Below are 14,893 nucleotides of genomic sequence, written 5' to 3' on the forward strand. Positions count from 1 at the left end.
TAAGGGGCTGGTTTCCCATCCTGAGGGAATTGGCACCGGAAGACCCGATAGAACTTCATTTAAAACCAGATCTGCTAGTACAAGGGCCGTTACGACTCTAACATCTCCAGAACCTTCACTGATCAGCCTGGATCCTGAAGGGCACTGCTCAGAGAAAGGGGGTGATCCCAGAGGAAAATAACCCTAAAAGCAAGTCGTAAGCCAATTATTTCTACAATTTACCTAAAGATTTGGAAAAAGTTGACCTCCTGGTGTAGAAACCAACCGCTGGACCAGAATCCTCCCGTCATCCAGCAGATTTCAGACTTTACAGCAGGGGCTGGATCTAGGGCTTAGACCAAACACCCTCAGACTACAGGTCTCGGCCCTTGGTATGTTTTTTGACACCCAACTATCAGAACAAAGGTGGGTGAAAACGAAGGCCGACCATTAGACAGTCATCCCCGCAATGGGAACTCGGCGTTGTCCTCGGGGCGCTAACTAGACCCTCCCCCCCCCCCCCCCCCCTCCATGAACCAATTGAAAACACTTGTCCCTTAAAGTTGCCTTTCTAATTGTGATAACCACAGCAAAGAGACTGGGGAAATACAGGCGCTACCCCCAGAAGAACCGTACCGGAGGATAACCGATGACAGAATAACACCAAAGCTGGATTCTAAGTTTCTTCCAAAAGTCGTATCAGATTTTCATAGAAATCAAGAGATTGTCCTTCTTCTTCCTTCGGTTTTGACAAAATGAAGGAAGGGCAATCTTCCAATACTTACAGGTTACTGCGGACTGGCGGAGAGATTCCAACCTCCTGCTCCAATTTTGGGGGGAGAAATAAAGGACAGAAGACCTCGCCATCGCTGGATGGATAAAGACCATTACAATGTGTTATTCTCTCGAGGGGAAATCAACTCCTTCTTAAACACCAGGGCCCATTCCACCAGATCCACAGCTGCATCAGGGGCAGGCGCTGCTCTAGACCAGATTTGTAGGGCAGCGACGTGGGCCAGCTCCCTTACCTTTGCAAGACGCTATAGGCCAGACCTTTCATCCAATAGGGTCTTAGCCTTCGGCCACAAAAGTACTCCAGGCGGTAGTCCCACCCTAAACCATCTCATTTGGTAATCTCCTAGTGTGCCGTCATGGGGGCGATATGGAAAGTAAAAATGTCTTACCGGTAATTCCATTTCCGTGAGCCCCTCATGACATCACACATTTACCCGCCCTACCTTCTTAGTGGTATGTGAAGTTAACATACAGATGGGATTAGCTAGTTCCTTCCAGTGTAGTGATGGGGTACACACTGCTGGGAGGCTGAGGCTGGGGCCCTTTTAACCTCATTTCCTGACCCTACAAAAGGGATCATCCTCCTAGTGCGCCGTCATGGGTTACTCAATGAAATAGAAGTACCGGTAAGACTAATTCTTACTTTTACAGTCTGGAGGGGTTAGGATCGATGTGGTCACCTTGGCCTGTACATTAAGACCTTGTCTAGCTACGACGGGCATCACCGTTTTCCATAGAGCCAGCGGACAGCGAGGACCAGTAACACTCAGTACGTCATCTTTACTACATTTTATTACTACAAATCATCATCTTACTGGAAAGAAAAGCTGGTGTTGGGGAGAGCGCCGCACCACCGACTGATGAACTTCAGAACGTCCTGGCACTCTGGGCTGTGACTGGTCTGTGGATGGGAGAACAGAGGTCTCACGAAAGTGGCAGACATGGGTGATGGGTGCAGGGTGGGGTGGGGGAGGAGATTTACCTTAATGGCCATGAGGAACGTGTTCCAGTCGTCTTTGTTGGCGGCTTTGCCGGGCTGTTTGAACTCGATCTTGTTTCTGAGCACAGGATAACCTGCAGGGAGAGACAAGACATCAATTATTACAAGTTCTCTCATCTGATAGCGCTTGGGATTATGAGGACTCGCTTCATATTGCTGACTGACCTAGTGATCGTATCCAACTAGAGACCATCAGGAAAGAGTTAATATACCATGCCGCAGCATTACTCCCCCACATCGGAGAGGATGGCCATCACGTAATCCGTACCTACCTGTGATCACACATGGAAGAGACCGGAGACCACTGTCTGCAGCCACCAACGACGCCTCATAGACGCCCCGCTCATCCACAGGAAGGGTTTGCTCCACTCGTTGGTCCATGGAGACAGCCAGCACCCATTCTCTCACCTCTTCTCGCTTCTCCACCTGATAAAGTAGTAGTGGGCGTTATATAAGAAGGCTAGAGGCGCCTGGTGAGGTGGAGCGAGTGTATTTGTGAGCTCACCGAAATGTGCTGCTTTGCAGGAAGCGGAACTTCGAATGGGATATCTGTAAACTGGAAATCTGAGTGGTCGAGGGCGTCCAGATTCCCCTCCTCGATGGCCTGTGGAGGACACAATGTAAGCGCGTGTATGAGATGGTCTGTGGAGGACACAATGTAAGCGCGTGTATGAGATGACCGGTGGAGGACACAATGTAAGCGCGTGTATGAGATGACCGGTGGAGGACACAATGTAAGCGAGTGTATGAGATGACCGGTGGAGGACACAATGTAAGCAAGTGTATGAGATGACCGGTGGAGGACACAATGTAAGCAAGTGTATGAGATGACCGGTGGAGGACACAATGTAAGCGCGTGTATGAGATGACCGGTGGAGGACACAATGTAAGCGAGTGTATGAGATGACCGGTGGAGGACACAATGTAAGCAAGTGTATGAGATGACCGGTGGAGGACACAATGTAAGCAAGTGTATGAGATGACCGGTGGAGGACACAATGTAAGCGCGTGTATGAGATGACCGGTGGAGGACACAATGTAAGCGCGTGTATGAGATGGTCTGTGGAGGACACAATGTAAGCGCGTGTATGAGATGGTCTGTGGAGGACACAATGTAAGCGCGTGTATGAGATGGTCTGTGGAAGACACAATGTAAGCGCGTGTATGCGATGGCCGGTGGAGGACACAATGTAAGCGCGTGTATGAGATGACCGGTGGAGGACACAATGTAAGCGCGTGTATGAGATGGTCTGTGGAGGACACAATGTAAGCGCGTGTATGAGATGACCGGTGGAGAACACAATGTAAGCGCGTGTATGAGATGACCGGTGGAGGACACAATGTAAGCGCGTGTATGAGATGGCCGGTGGAGGACACAATGTAAGCGCGTGTATAAGATGACCGGTGGAGGACACAATGTAAGCGCGTGTATGAGATGACCGGTGGAGGACACAATGTAAGCGCGTGTATGAGATGACCGGTGGAGGACACAATGTAAGCGCGTGTATGAGATGACCGGTGGAGGACACAATGTAAGCGCGTGTATGCGATGGTCTGTGGAGGACACAATGTAAGCGCGTGTATGAGATGGTCTGTGGAGGACACAATGTAAGCGCGTGTATGAGATGACCGGTGGAAGACACAATGTAAGCGCGTGTATGAGATGGCAGGTGGAGGACACAATGTAAGCGCGTGTACGAGATGGCCGGTGGAGGACACAATGTAAGCGCGTGTATGAGATGGCCTGTGGAGGACACAATGTAAGCGCGTGTATGAGATGGCCGGTGGAGGACACAATGTAAGCGCGTGTATGAGATGGCCTGTGGAGGACACAATGTAAGCGCGTGTATGAGATGGCCGGTGGAGGACACAATGTAAGCGCGTGTATGAGATGGCCGGTGGAGGACACAATGTAAGCGCGTGTATGAGATGGCCGGTGGAGGACACAATGTAAGCGCGTGTATGAGATGGCCGGTGGAGGACACAATGTAAGCGCGTGTATGAGATGGCCGGTGGAGGACACAATGTAAGCGTGTGTATGAGATGGCAGGTGGAGGACACAATGTAAGCAAGTATATGAGATGGCCGGTGGAGGACACAATGTAAGCGTGTGTATGAGATGGCCGGTGGAGGACACAATGTAAGCGTGTGTATGAGATGGCAGGTGGAGGACACAATGTAAGCGTGTGTATGAGATGGCCGGTGGAGGACACAATGTAAGCGCGTGTATGCGATGGCCGGTGGAGGACACAATGTAAGCGCGTGTATGAGATGACCGGTGGAGGACACAATGTAAGCGCGTGTATGCGATGGCCGGTGGAGGATACAATGTAAGCGCGTGTATGAGATGGTCTGTGCGCCCCACCACTGGCCTGCGTGACCTCATACAAGATGGTTGTCTTCAGTCGTGCCTTCATATGTGGCAGTGCTGAGATTGCTCCTGTCATTAGTCTGCAGCATCCATCACTCCACCCTGCCCCCAAACATCACAAATCCCCATGACTACAACTCCTATTCAGACACTATCACTTACATCTACCAGGTCCAAAAATCTGTTCAAGAAGATGAAGGCTGCGTTTTCCCAGCCCATCACCTACAGGGGCAAGACAAAGAATAAGGTCACAGGTTAGAAGGGACACACGACTCACAGGGGGCGGGGGAAGGGACACACGACTCACAGGGGGCGGGGGAAGGGACACACGACTCACAGGGGGCGGGGGAAGGGACACACGACTCAGACGGGGCAGGGGGAAGGGACACACACGACTCACAGGGGGCGGGGGAAGGGACACACGACTCACAGGGGGCGGGGGAAGGAAGTGGGGACCACCACCAGAGAACAGTGGGTGGGATTCATCAAATTGGAGCAGTTGGTCATAACAACCAATCAGGTTCCCCCTTTCATTGTCCAGGAGTTCCGCGGTGGATGGCAGATGCAGCCTGATTGATGGCTATGGGCGCGCGCCCCATGTCTGCACCTTATGAACTCCTCTTTCGTGCACCCCATGTATAATCGTACCTTAGCGGCCATCCCGGCCTCGTAGAAAGCCTTGTCTGCAGGGAGCAGGTCCGTGTGACGCAATAATGAGATGCAGAGTTTTGCAGCCACAACCTCCTGATATCAGAAAAGAAAGTACAAGTGTGAGGAGAGATACGGAGGGGAGCGGCCGGGGTATACACCGGGGGTCATGATCTCACCAGCTGCGGGACGTGGGATGCAGAACGAGCGGCGTGATAATGAGCGATCAGCGTCATCTGTTCAAACTCCTGGTGCGCCGGAGAATTCACCTCACTGGACTTCACCAGATTGTCACACTGCGAAAGACAAGAGACCGCTAGGAGCTGAGCGAGACCGCCAGGAGCCGAGCGAGACCGCCAGGAGCCGAGCCAGACCGCACTAGATGTAACCCCCACCCCTGTGCCGTCTTACCAGGCTGTACAGCATGTCTCGCAGGTCTGCCCACACGTGGTAGACTTCTGCACAGTTCATCCCCTCACTGTTCACCATTTCCACAAAGATCCGTTTATAAATGTTGAAGTTCTGGAGAAGAAAACACAAAATAAAATTGTTAGAATGTGCAGGTGAGGTACGTGGAGGGCGAGGAGGGACGGGTGGAGAAGAAGGCGGGGGGCGAGGAATGGGCGGAGAAGGCGGAGGGACTGAAGGAGAAGGCTTAGGGACGGGAGGAGAAGGCGGGGTTGCGAGGGACGGGAGGAGAAGGCGGGGGGCGAGGGACAGGAGGAGAAGGCGGAGGGACGGAAGGAGAAGGCGGAGGGACGGAAGGAGAAGGCGGAGGGACGGAAAGAGAAGGCGGAGGGCGAGGGACGGGAGGAGAAGGCGAGGGACGGGAGGAGAAGGCGGGGGGCGAGGGACGGGAGGAGAAGGCGGGGGGCGAGGGACGGGAGGAGAAGGCGGGGGGCGAGGGACGGGAGGAGAAGGCGGAGGGCGAGGGACGGGAGGAGAAGGCGGAGGGACGGGTGGAGAAGAAGGCGGGGGGCGAGGAATGGGAGGAGAAGGCGGAGGGCGAGGGACGGGAGGAGAAGGCGGAGGGCGAGGGACGGGAGGAGAAGAAGGCGGAGGGCGAGGGACGGGAGGAGAAGAAGGTGGGGGGGCGAGGAATGGGAGGAGAAGGCGGAGGGACGGAAGGAGAAGGCGGGGTGGCGAGGGACGGAAGGAGAAGGCGGGGTGGCGAGGGACGGGAGGAGAAGGCGGGGTGGCGAGGGACGGGAGGAGAAGGCGGGGTGGCGAGGGACGGGAGGAGAAGGCGGGGTGGCGAGGGACGGGAGGAGAAGGCGGGGGGCGAGGGACAGGAGGAGAAGGCGGGGGGCGAGGCACGGGAGGAAAAGGCGGAGGGACGGAAGGAGAAGGCGGAGGGACGGAAGGAGAAGGCGGAGGGACGGAAGGAGAAGGCGGAGGGACGGAAGGAGAAGGCGGAGGGACGGAAGGAGAAGGCGAGGGACGGAAGGAGAAGGCGAGGGACGGGAGGAGAAGGCGAGGGACGGGAGGAGAAGGCGAGGGACGGGAGGAGAAGGCGGGGGGAGGAGAAGGCGGGGGGCGAGGCACGGGAGAAGGCGGAGGGACGGAAGGAGAAGGCGGAGGGCGAGGGACGGGAGGAGAAGGCGGGGGCGAGGGACGGGAGGAGAAGGCGGGGGCGAGGGACGGGAGGAGAAGGCGGGGGCGAGGGACGGGAGGAGAAGGCGGAGGGCGAGGGACGGGAGGAGAAGGCGGGGGGCGAGGGACGGGAGGAGAGGACGGGAGGAGAAGACGGAGGGCGAGGGACGGGAGGAGAAGGCGGGGGGCCAGGGACGGGAGGAGAAGGCGGAGGGCGAGGGACGGGAGGAGAAGGCGGGGGGCGAGGGACAGGAGGAGAAGGCGGGGGGCGAGGCACGGGAGGAAAAGGCGGAGGGACGGAAGGAGAAGGCGAGGGACGGAAGGAGAAGGCGAGGGACGGGAGGAGAAGGCGAGGGACGGGAGGAGAAGGCGAGGGACGGGAGGAGAAGGCGGGGGGAGGAGAAGGCGGGGGGCGAGGCACGGGAGAAGGCGGAGGGACGGAAGGAGAAGGCGGAGGGCGAGGGACGGGAGGAGAAGGCGGGGGCGAGGGACGGGAGGAGAAGGCGGGGGCGAGGGACGGGAGGAGAAGGCGGGGGCGAGGGACGGGAGGAGAAGGCGGAGGGCGAGGGACGGGAGGAGAAGGCGGGGGGCGAGGGACGGGAGGAGAGGACGGGAGGAGAAGACGGAGGGCGAGGGACGGGAGGAGAAGGCGGGGGGCCAGGGACGGGAGGAGAAGGCGGAGGGCGAGGGACGGGAGGAGAAGGCGGGGGGCGAGGGACGGGAGGAGAAGGCGGAGGGATGGAAGGAGAAGGCGGGGGGCGAGGGACGGGAGGAGAAGGCGGAGGGCGAGGGACGGGAGGAGAAGGCGGGGGGCGAGGGACGGGAGGAGAAGGCGGGGGGCGAGGGACGGGAGGAGAAGGCGGAGGGCGAGGGACGGGAGGAGAAGGCGGGGGGCGAGGGACGGGAGGAGAAGGCGGGGGGCGAGGGACGGGAGGAGAAGGCGGAGGGCGAGGGACGGGAGGAGAAGGCGGGGGGCGAGGGACGGGAGGAGAAGGCGGAGGGACGGAAGGAGAAGGCGGGGGCGAGGGACGGGAGGAGAAGGCGGAGGGCGAGGGACGGGAGGAGAAGGCGGAGGGCGAGGGACGGAAGGAGAAGGCGGAGGGCGAGGGACGGGAGGAGAAGGCGGAGGGCGAGGGACGGGAGGAGAAGGCGGAGGGCGAGGGACGGGAGGAGAAGGCGGAGGGCGAGGGACGGGAGGAGAAGGCGGAGGGCGAGGGACGGGAGGAGAAGGCGGAGGGCGAGGGACGGGAGGAGAAGGCGGTGGGCGAGGGACGGGAGGAAAAGGCGGAGGGCGAGGGACGGGAGGAGAAGGCGGAAGATATAATAACTGTACCTGGGCGTTGGCGGGAGCTCCGTGCTGCACATACAGAGCCAGCGCTTTCTCCCAGTTTCCGTCCTTGATGAGATGTGTAGCAAACAGAGCGACGTATTTGTGGAGAACCTTGTAATTCTGTGATACAAATACTCAGAGGTCAGGACAGATCTGCTCCCCCCATACAAGGTCCTATCTCTGGACCGCAAACACTTCATAGCTAAAGCCACAGTGAAATGAGGAATGTCTCTCTACACTCGGGATCTGGCCTCCTCTTTGCAGCCTCTCGTGTAGAGATCAGACCTCCTGTTTATAGCAGTTCTCTCTACAGTCGGGATCTGGCCTCCTGTTTGCAGCCTCTCGTGTAGAGATCAGAGCTCCTGTTTATAGCGGTTCTCTCTACAGTCAGGATCTGGCCTCCTCTTTGCTGCCTCTCGTGTAGAGATCAGAGCTCCTGTTTATAGCAGTTCTCTCTACAGTCGGGATCTGGCCTCCTCTTTGCTGCCTCTCGTGTAGAGATCAGACCTCCTGTTTATAGTGGTTCTCTCTACAGTCGGGATCTGGCCTCCTCTTTGCAGCCTCTCGTGTAGAGATCAGACCTCCTGTTTATAGTGGTTCTCTCTACAGTCGGGATCTGGCCTCCTCTTTGCTGCCTCTCGTGTACAGATCAGAGCTCCTGTTTATAGCGGTTCTCTCTACAGTCGGGATCTGGCCTCCTCTTTGCAGCCTCTCGTGTAGAGATCAGAGCTCCTGTTTATAGCGGTTCTCTCTACAGTCAGGATCTGGCCTCCTCTTTGCTGCCTCTTGTGTAGAGATCAGAGCTCCTGTTTATAGCGGTTCTCTCTACAGTCAGGATCTGGCCTCCTCTTTGCAGCCTCTCGTGTAGAGATCAGAGCTCCTGTTTATGACTATTCTCTGTTCTCTCTACAGTCAGGATCTGGCCTCCTCTTTGCTGCCTCTTGTGTACAGATCAGAGCTCCTGTTTATAGCGGTTCTCTCTACAGTCAGGATCTGGCCTCCTCTTTGCTGCCTTTCGAGGAGAGATCAGAGCTCCTGTTTATAGCGGTCCTCTCTACAGTCGGGATCTGGCCTCCTCTTTGCAGCCTCTCGTGTAGAGATCAGAGATCCTGTTTATAGCAGTTCTCTCTACAGTCGGGATCTGGCCTCCTCTTTGCTGCCTCTCGTGTAGAGATCAGATCTCCTTGATATAGCGGTTCTCTCTACAGCCGGGATCTGGCCTCCTCTTTGCTGCCTCTCGTGTAGAGATCAGAGCTCCTGTTTATAGCGGTTCTCTCTACAGTCGGGATCTGGCCTCCTCTTTGCAGCCTCTCGTGTAGAGATCAGAGCTCCTGTTTATAGCGGTTCTCTCTACAGTCAGGATCTGGCCTCCTCTTTGCTGCCTCTCGTGTAGAGATCAGAGCTCCTGTTTATAGCGGTTCTCTCTACAGTCGGGATCTGGCCTCCTCTTTGCTGCCTCTCGTGTAGAGATCAGAGCTCCCGTTTATAGCGGTTCTCTCTACAGTCAGGATCTGGCCTCCTCTTTGCTGCCTCTCGTGTAGAGATCAGAGCTCCTGTTTATAGCGGTTCTCTCTACAGTCGGGATCTGGCCTCCTCTTTGCTGCCTCTCGTGTAGAGATCAGAGCTCCTGTTTATAGCAGTTCTCTCTACAGTCTGGATCTGGCCTCCTCTTTGTTGCCTCTCGTGTAGAGATCAGAGCTCCTGTTTATAGCTGTTCTCTCTACAGTCAGGATCTGGCCTCCTCTTTGCTGCCTTTCGTGTAGAGATCAGAGCTCCTGTTTATAGCGGTTCTCTCTACAGTCGGGATCTGGCCTCCTCTTTGCTGCCTTTCGTGTAGAGATCAGAGCTCCTGTTTATAGCGGTCCTCTCTACAGTCGGGATCTGGCCTCCTCTTTGCAGCCTCTCGTGTAGAGATCAGAGATCCTGTTTATAGCAGTTCTCTCTACAGTCGGGATCTGGCCTCCTCTTTGCTGCCTCTCGTGTAGAGATCAGATCTCCTTGATATAGCGGTTCTCTCTACAGCCGGGATCTGGCCTCCTCTTTGCTGCCTCTCGTGTAGAGATCAGAGCTCCTGTTTATAGCGGTTCTCTCTACAGTCGGGATCTGGCCTCCTCTTTGCAGCCTCTCGTGTAGAGATCAGAGCTCCTGTTTATAGCGGTTCTCTCTACAGTCAGGATCTGGCCTCCTCTTTGCTGCCTCTCGTGTAGAGATCAGAGCTCCTGTTTATAGCGGTTCTCTCTACAGTCGGGATCTGGCCTCCTCTTTGCTGCCTCTCGTGTAGAGATCAGAGCTCCCGTTTATAGCGGTTCTCTCTACAGTCAGGATCTGGCCTCCTCTTTGCTGCCTCTCGTGTAGAGATCAGAGCTCCTGTTTATAGCGGTTCTCTCTACAGTCGGGATCTGGCCTCCTCTTTGCAGCCTCTCGTGTAGAGATCAGAGCTCCTGTTTATAGCAGTTCTCTCTACAGTCTGGATCTGGCCTCCTCTTTGTTGCCTCTCGTGTAGAGATCAGAGCTCCTGTTTATAGCTGTTCTCTCTACAGTCAGGATCTGGCCTCCTCTTTGCTGCCTTTCGTGTAGAGATCAGAGCTCCTGTTTATAGCGGTTCTCTCTACAGTCGGGATCTGGCCTCCTCTTTGCTGCCTCTCGTGTAGAGAGAGCTCCTGTTTATAGCGGTTCTCTCTACAGTCAGGATCTGGCCTCCTCTTTGCTGCCTCTCGTGTAGAGATCAGAGCTCCTGTTTATAGCAGTTCTCTCTACAGTCGGGATCTGGCCTCCTCTTTGCTGCCTCTCGTGTAGAGATCAGAGCTCCTGTTTATAGCGGTTCTCTCTACAGTCAGGATCTGGCCTCCTCTTTGCTGCCTCTTGTGTAGAGATCAGAGCTCCTGTTTATAGCGGTTCTCTCTACAGTCAGGATCTGGCCTCCTCTTTGCTGCCTCTCGTGTAGAGATCAGAGCTCCTGTTTATAGCGGTCTTCTCTACAGTCGGGATCTGGCCTCCTCTTTGCTGCCTCTCGTGTAGAGATCAGAGCTCCTGTTTATAGCGGTTCTCTCTACAGTCTGGATCTGGCCTCCTCTTTGCTGCCTCTCGTGTAGAGATCAGAGCTCCTGTTTATAGCAGTTCTCTCTACAGTCAGGATCTGGCCTCCTCTTTGCAGCCTCTCGTGTAGAGATCAGAGCTCCTGTTTATGACTATTCTCTGTTCTCTCTACAGTCAGGATCTGGCCTCCTCTTTGCTGCCTTTCGTGTAGAGATCAGAGCTCCTGTTTATAGCGGTTCTCTCTACAGTCAGGATCTGGCCTCCTCTTTGCAGCCTCTCGTGTAGAGATCAGAGCTCCTGTTTATAGCAGTTCTCTCTACAGTCTGGATCTGGCCTCCTCTTTGCTGCCTTTCGTGTAGAGATCAGAGCTCCTGTTTATAGCGGTCCTCTCTACAGTCAGGATCTGGCCTCCTCTTTGCTGCCTTTCGTGTAGAGATCAGAGCTCCTGTTTATAGCGGTTCTCTCTACAGTCGGGATCTGGCCTCCTCTTTGCAGCCTCTCGTGTAGAGATCAGAGCTCCTGTTTATAGCAGTTCTCTCTACAGTCTGGATCTGGCCTCCTCTTTGTTGCCTCTCGTGTAGAGATCAGAGCTCCTGTTTATAGCTGTTCTCTCTACAGTCAGGATCTGGCCTCCTCTTTGCTGCCTTTCGTGTAGAGATCAGAGCTCCTGTTTATAGCGGTTCTCTCTACAGTCGGGATCTGGCCTCCTCTTTGCTGCCTCTCGTGTAGAGAGAGCTCCTGTTTATAGCGGTTCTCTCTACAGTCAGGATCTGGCCTCCTCTTTGCTGCCTCTCGTGTAGAGATCAGAGCTCCTGTTTATAGCAGTTCTCTCTACAGTCGGGATCTGGCCTCCTCTTTGCTGCCTCTCGTGTAGAGATCAGAGCTCCTGTTTATAGCGGTTCTCTCTACAGTCAGGATCTGGCCTCCTCTTTGCTGCCTCTTGTGTAGAGATCAGAGCTCCTGTTTATAGCGGTTCTCTCTACAGTCAGGATCTGGCCTCCTCTTTGCTGCCTCTCGTGTAGAGATCAGAGCTCCTGTTTATAGCGGTCTTCTCTACAGTCGGGATCTGGCCTCCTCTTTGCTGCCTCTCGTGTAGAGATCAGAGCTCCTGTTTATAGCGGTTCTCTCTACAGTCTGGATCTGGCCTCCTCTTTGCTGCCTCTCGTGTAGAGATCAGAGCTCCTGTTTATAGCAGTTCTCTCTACAGTCAGGATCTGGCCTCCTCTTTGCAGCCTCTCGTGTAGAGATCAGAGCTCCTGTTTATGACTATTCTCTGTTCTCTCTACAGTCAGGATCTGGCCTCCTCTTTGCTGCCTTTCGTGTAGAGATCAGAGCTCCTGTTTATAGCGGTTCTCTCTACAGTCAGGATCTGGCCTCCTCTTTGCAGCCTCTCGTGTAGAGATCAGAGCTCCTGTTTATAGCAGTTCTCTCTACAGTCTGGATCTGGCCTCCTCTTTGCTGCCTTTCGTGTAGAGATCAGAGCTCCTGTTTATAGCGGTCCTCTCTACAGTCAGGATCTGGCCTCCTCTTTGCTGCCTTTCGTGTAGAGATCAGAGCTCCTGTTTATAGCGGTTCTCTCTACAGTCGGGATCTGGCCTCCTCTTTGCTGCCTCTCGTGTAGAGATCAGAGCTCCTGTTTATAGCGGTTCTCTCTACAGTCGGGATCTGGCCTCCTCTTTGCAGCCTCTCGTGTAGAGATCAGAGCTCCTGTTTATAGCAGTTCTCTCTACAGTCTGGATCTGGCCTCCTCTTTGCTGCCTTTCGTGTAGAGATCAGAGCTCCTGTTTATAGCGGTCCTCTCTACAGTCAGGATCTGGCCTCCTCTTTGCTGCCTTTCGTGTAGAGATCAGAGCTCCTGTTTATAGCGGTTCTCTCTACAGTCGGGATCTGGCCTCCTCTTTGCTGCCTCTCGTGTAGAGATCAGAGCTCCTGTTTATAGCGGTTCTCTCTACAGTCGGGATCTGGCCTCCTCTTTGCTGCCTCTCGTGTAGAGATCAGAGCTCCTGTTTATAGCGGTTCTCTCTACAGTCGGGATCTGGCCTCCTCTTTGCTGCCTCTCGTGTAGAGATCAGAGCTCCTGTTTATAGCAGTTCTCTCTACAGTCGGGATCTGGCCTCCTCTTTGCTGCCTCTCGTGTAGAGATCAGATCTCCTTGATGTAGCGGTTCTCTCTACAGTCAGGATCTGGCCTCCTCTTTGCTGCCTCTCGTGTAGAGATCAGACCTCCTGTTTATAGCAGTTCTCACTACAGCCGGGATCTGGCCTCCTCTTTGCAGCCTCTCGTGTAGAGATCAGAGCTCCTGTTTATAGCAGTTCTCTCTACAGTCGGGATCTGGCCTCCTCTTTGCAGCCTCTCGTGTAGAGATCAGAGCTCCTGTTTATAGCAGGTCTCTCTACAGTCGGGATCTGGCCTCCTCTTTGCTGCCTCTCGTGTAGAGATCAGAGCTCCTGTTTATAGCGGTCCTCTCTACAGTCGGGATCTGGCCTCCTCTTTGCTGCCTCTCGTGTAGAGATCAGAGCTCCTGTTTATAGCGGTTCTCTCTACAGTCGGGATCTGGCCTCCTCTTTGCAGCCTCTCGTGTAGAGATCAGAGCTCCTGTTTATAGCAGTTCTCTCTACAGTCGGGATCTGGCCTCCTCTTTGCAGCCTCTCGTGTAGAGATCAGAGCTCCTGTTTATAGCGGTTCTCTCTACAGTCAGGATCTGGCCTCCTCTTTGCTGCCTCTCGTGTAGAGATCAGAGCTCCTGTTTATAGCGGTTCTCTCTACAGTCGGGATCTGGCCTCCTCTTTGCTGCCTCTCGTGTAGAGATCAGAGCTCCTGTTTATAGCGGTTCTCTCTACAGTCGGGATCTGGCCTCCTCTTTGCTGCCTTTCGTGTAGAGATCAGAGCTCCTGTTTATAGCAGTTCTCTCTACAGTCGGGATCTGGCCTCCTCTTTGCTGCCTCTCGTGTAGAGATCAGATCTCCTTGATATAGCGGTTCTCTCTACAGTCAGGATCTGGCCTCCTCTTTGCTGCCTCTCGTGTAGAGATCAGAGCTCCTGTTTATAGCGGTCCTCTCTACAGTCGGGATCTGGCCTCCTCTTTGCTGCCTCTCGTGTAGAGATCAGAGCTCCCGTTTATAGCAGTTCTCTCTACAGTCTGGATCTGGCCTCCTCTTTTCTTCCTCTCGTGTAGAGATCAGAGCTCCTGTTTATAGCAGGTCTCTCTACAGTCGGGATCTGGCCTCCTCTTTTCTGCCTCTCGTGTAGAGATTAGAACTCCTGCTTATAGCGGTCCTCTCTACAGTCGGGATCTGGCCTCCTCGTTGCTGCCTCTCGTGTAGAGATCAGAGCTCCTGTTTATAGCGGTTCTCTCTACAGTCGGGATCTGGCCTCCTCTTTGCAGCCTCTCGTGTAGAGATCAGAGCTCCTGTTTATAGCAGTTCTCTCTACAGTCGGGATCTGGCCTCCTCTTTGCAGCCTCTCGTGTAGAGATCAGAGCTCCTGTTTATAGCAGTTCTCTCTACAGTCGGGATCTGGCCTCCTCTTTGCTGCCTCTCGTGTAGAGATCAGAGCTCCTGTTTATACCGGTTCTCTCTACAGTCAGGATCTGGCCTCCTCTTTGCTGCCTCTCGTGTAGAGATCAGAGCTCCTGTTTATAGCGGTTCTCTCTACAGTCGGGATCTGGCCTCCTCTTTGCTGCCTCTCGTGTAGAGATCAGAGCTCCTGTTTATAGCGGTTCTCTCTACAGTCGGGATCTGGCCTCCTCTTTGCTGCCTCTCGTGTAGAGATCAGAGCTCCTGTTTATAGCGGTTCTCTCTACAGTCTGGATCTGGCCTCCTCTTTGCTGCCTCTCGTGTAGAGATCAGAGCTCCTGTTTATAGCGGTTCTCTCTACAGTCGGGATCTGGTCTCCTCTTTGCAGCCTCACGTGTAGAGATCAGACCTCCTGTTTATAGCGGTTCTCTCTACAGTCGGGATCTGGCCTCCTCTTTGCTGCCTCTCGTGTAGAGATCAGATCTCCTTGATATAGCGGTTCTCTCTACAGTCGGGATCTGGCCTCCTCTTTGCAGCCACTCGTGTAGAGATCAGAGCTCCTGTTTATAGCAGGTCTCTCTACAGTCGGGATCTGGCCTCCTCTTTGCTGCCTCTCGTGTAGAGAT

At 54.8% G+C, this 14,893-nt stretch overlaps 1 protein-coding gene across 1 annotated transcript in view; it reads right to left on the reverse strand.

Moving 5' to 3' along the window:
- Positions 1 to 1,548: 1,548 nt before the first annotated feature.
- LOC142723486 (intraflagellar transport protein 172 homolog) overlaps positions 1,549 to 14,893 on the reverse strand; it is a gene marked incomplete at its 5' end in the record, with an annotated part of 67,953 nt that continues 54,608 nt past the window's right edge. The window contains 9 exons of the mRNA XM_075848935.1: positions 1,549 to 1,675; positions 1,757 to 1,848; positions 2,047 to 2,200; positions 2,280 to 2,378; positions 4,308 to 4,367; positions 4,794 to 4,889; positions 4,973 to 5,089; positions 5,205 to 5,315; positions 7,720 to 7,836. Of these exons, the coding sequence (XP_075705050.1) occupies positions 1,586 to 1,675; positions 1,757 to 1,848; positions 2,047 to 2,200; positions 2,280 to 2,378; positions 4,308 to 4,367; positions 4,794 to 4,889; positions 4,973 to 5,089; positions 5,205 to 5,315; positions 7,720 to 7,836 (936 nt within the window). The remainder of the gene's footprint in view (positions 1,676 to 1,756; positions 1,849 to 2,046; positions 2,201 to 2,279; positions 2,379 to 4,307; positions 4,368 to 4,793; positions 4,890 to 4,972; positions 5,090 to 5,204; positions 5,316 to 7,719; positions 7,837 to 14,893) is intronic.

Source organism: Rhinoderma darwinii, unplaced genomic scaffold (genome assembly GCF_050947455.1).
Source record: "Rhinoderma darwinii isolate aRhiDar2 unplaced genomic scaffold, aRhiDar2.hap1 Scaffold_551, whole genome shotgun sequence".
In the NCBI taxonomy this organism is placed as follows: Eukaryota; Metazoa; Chordata; class Amphibia; order Anura; family Rhinodermatidae; genus Rhinoderma; species Rhinoderma darwinii.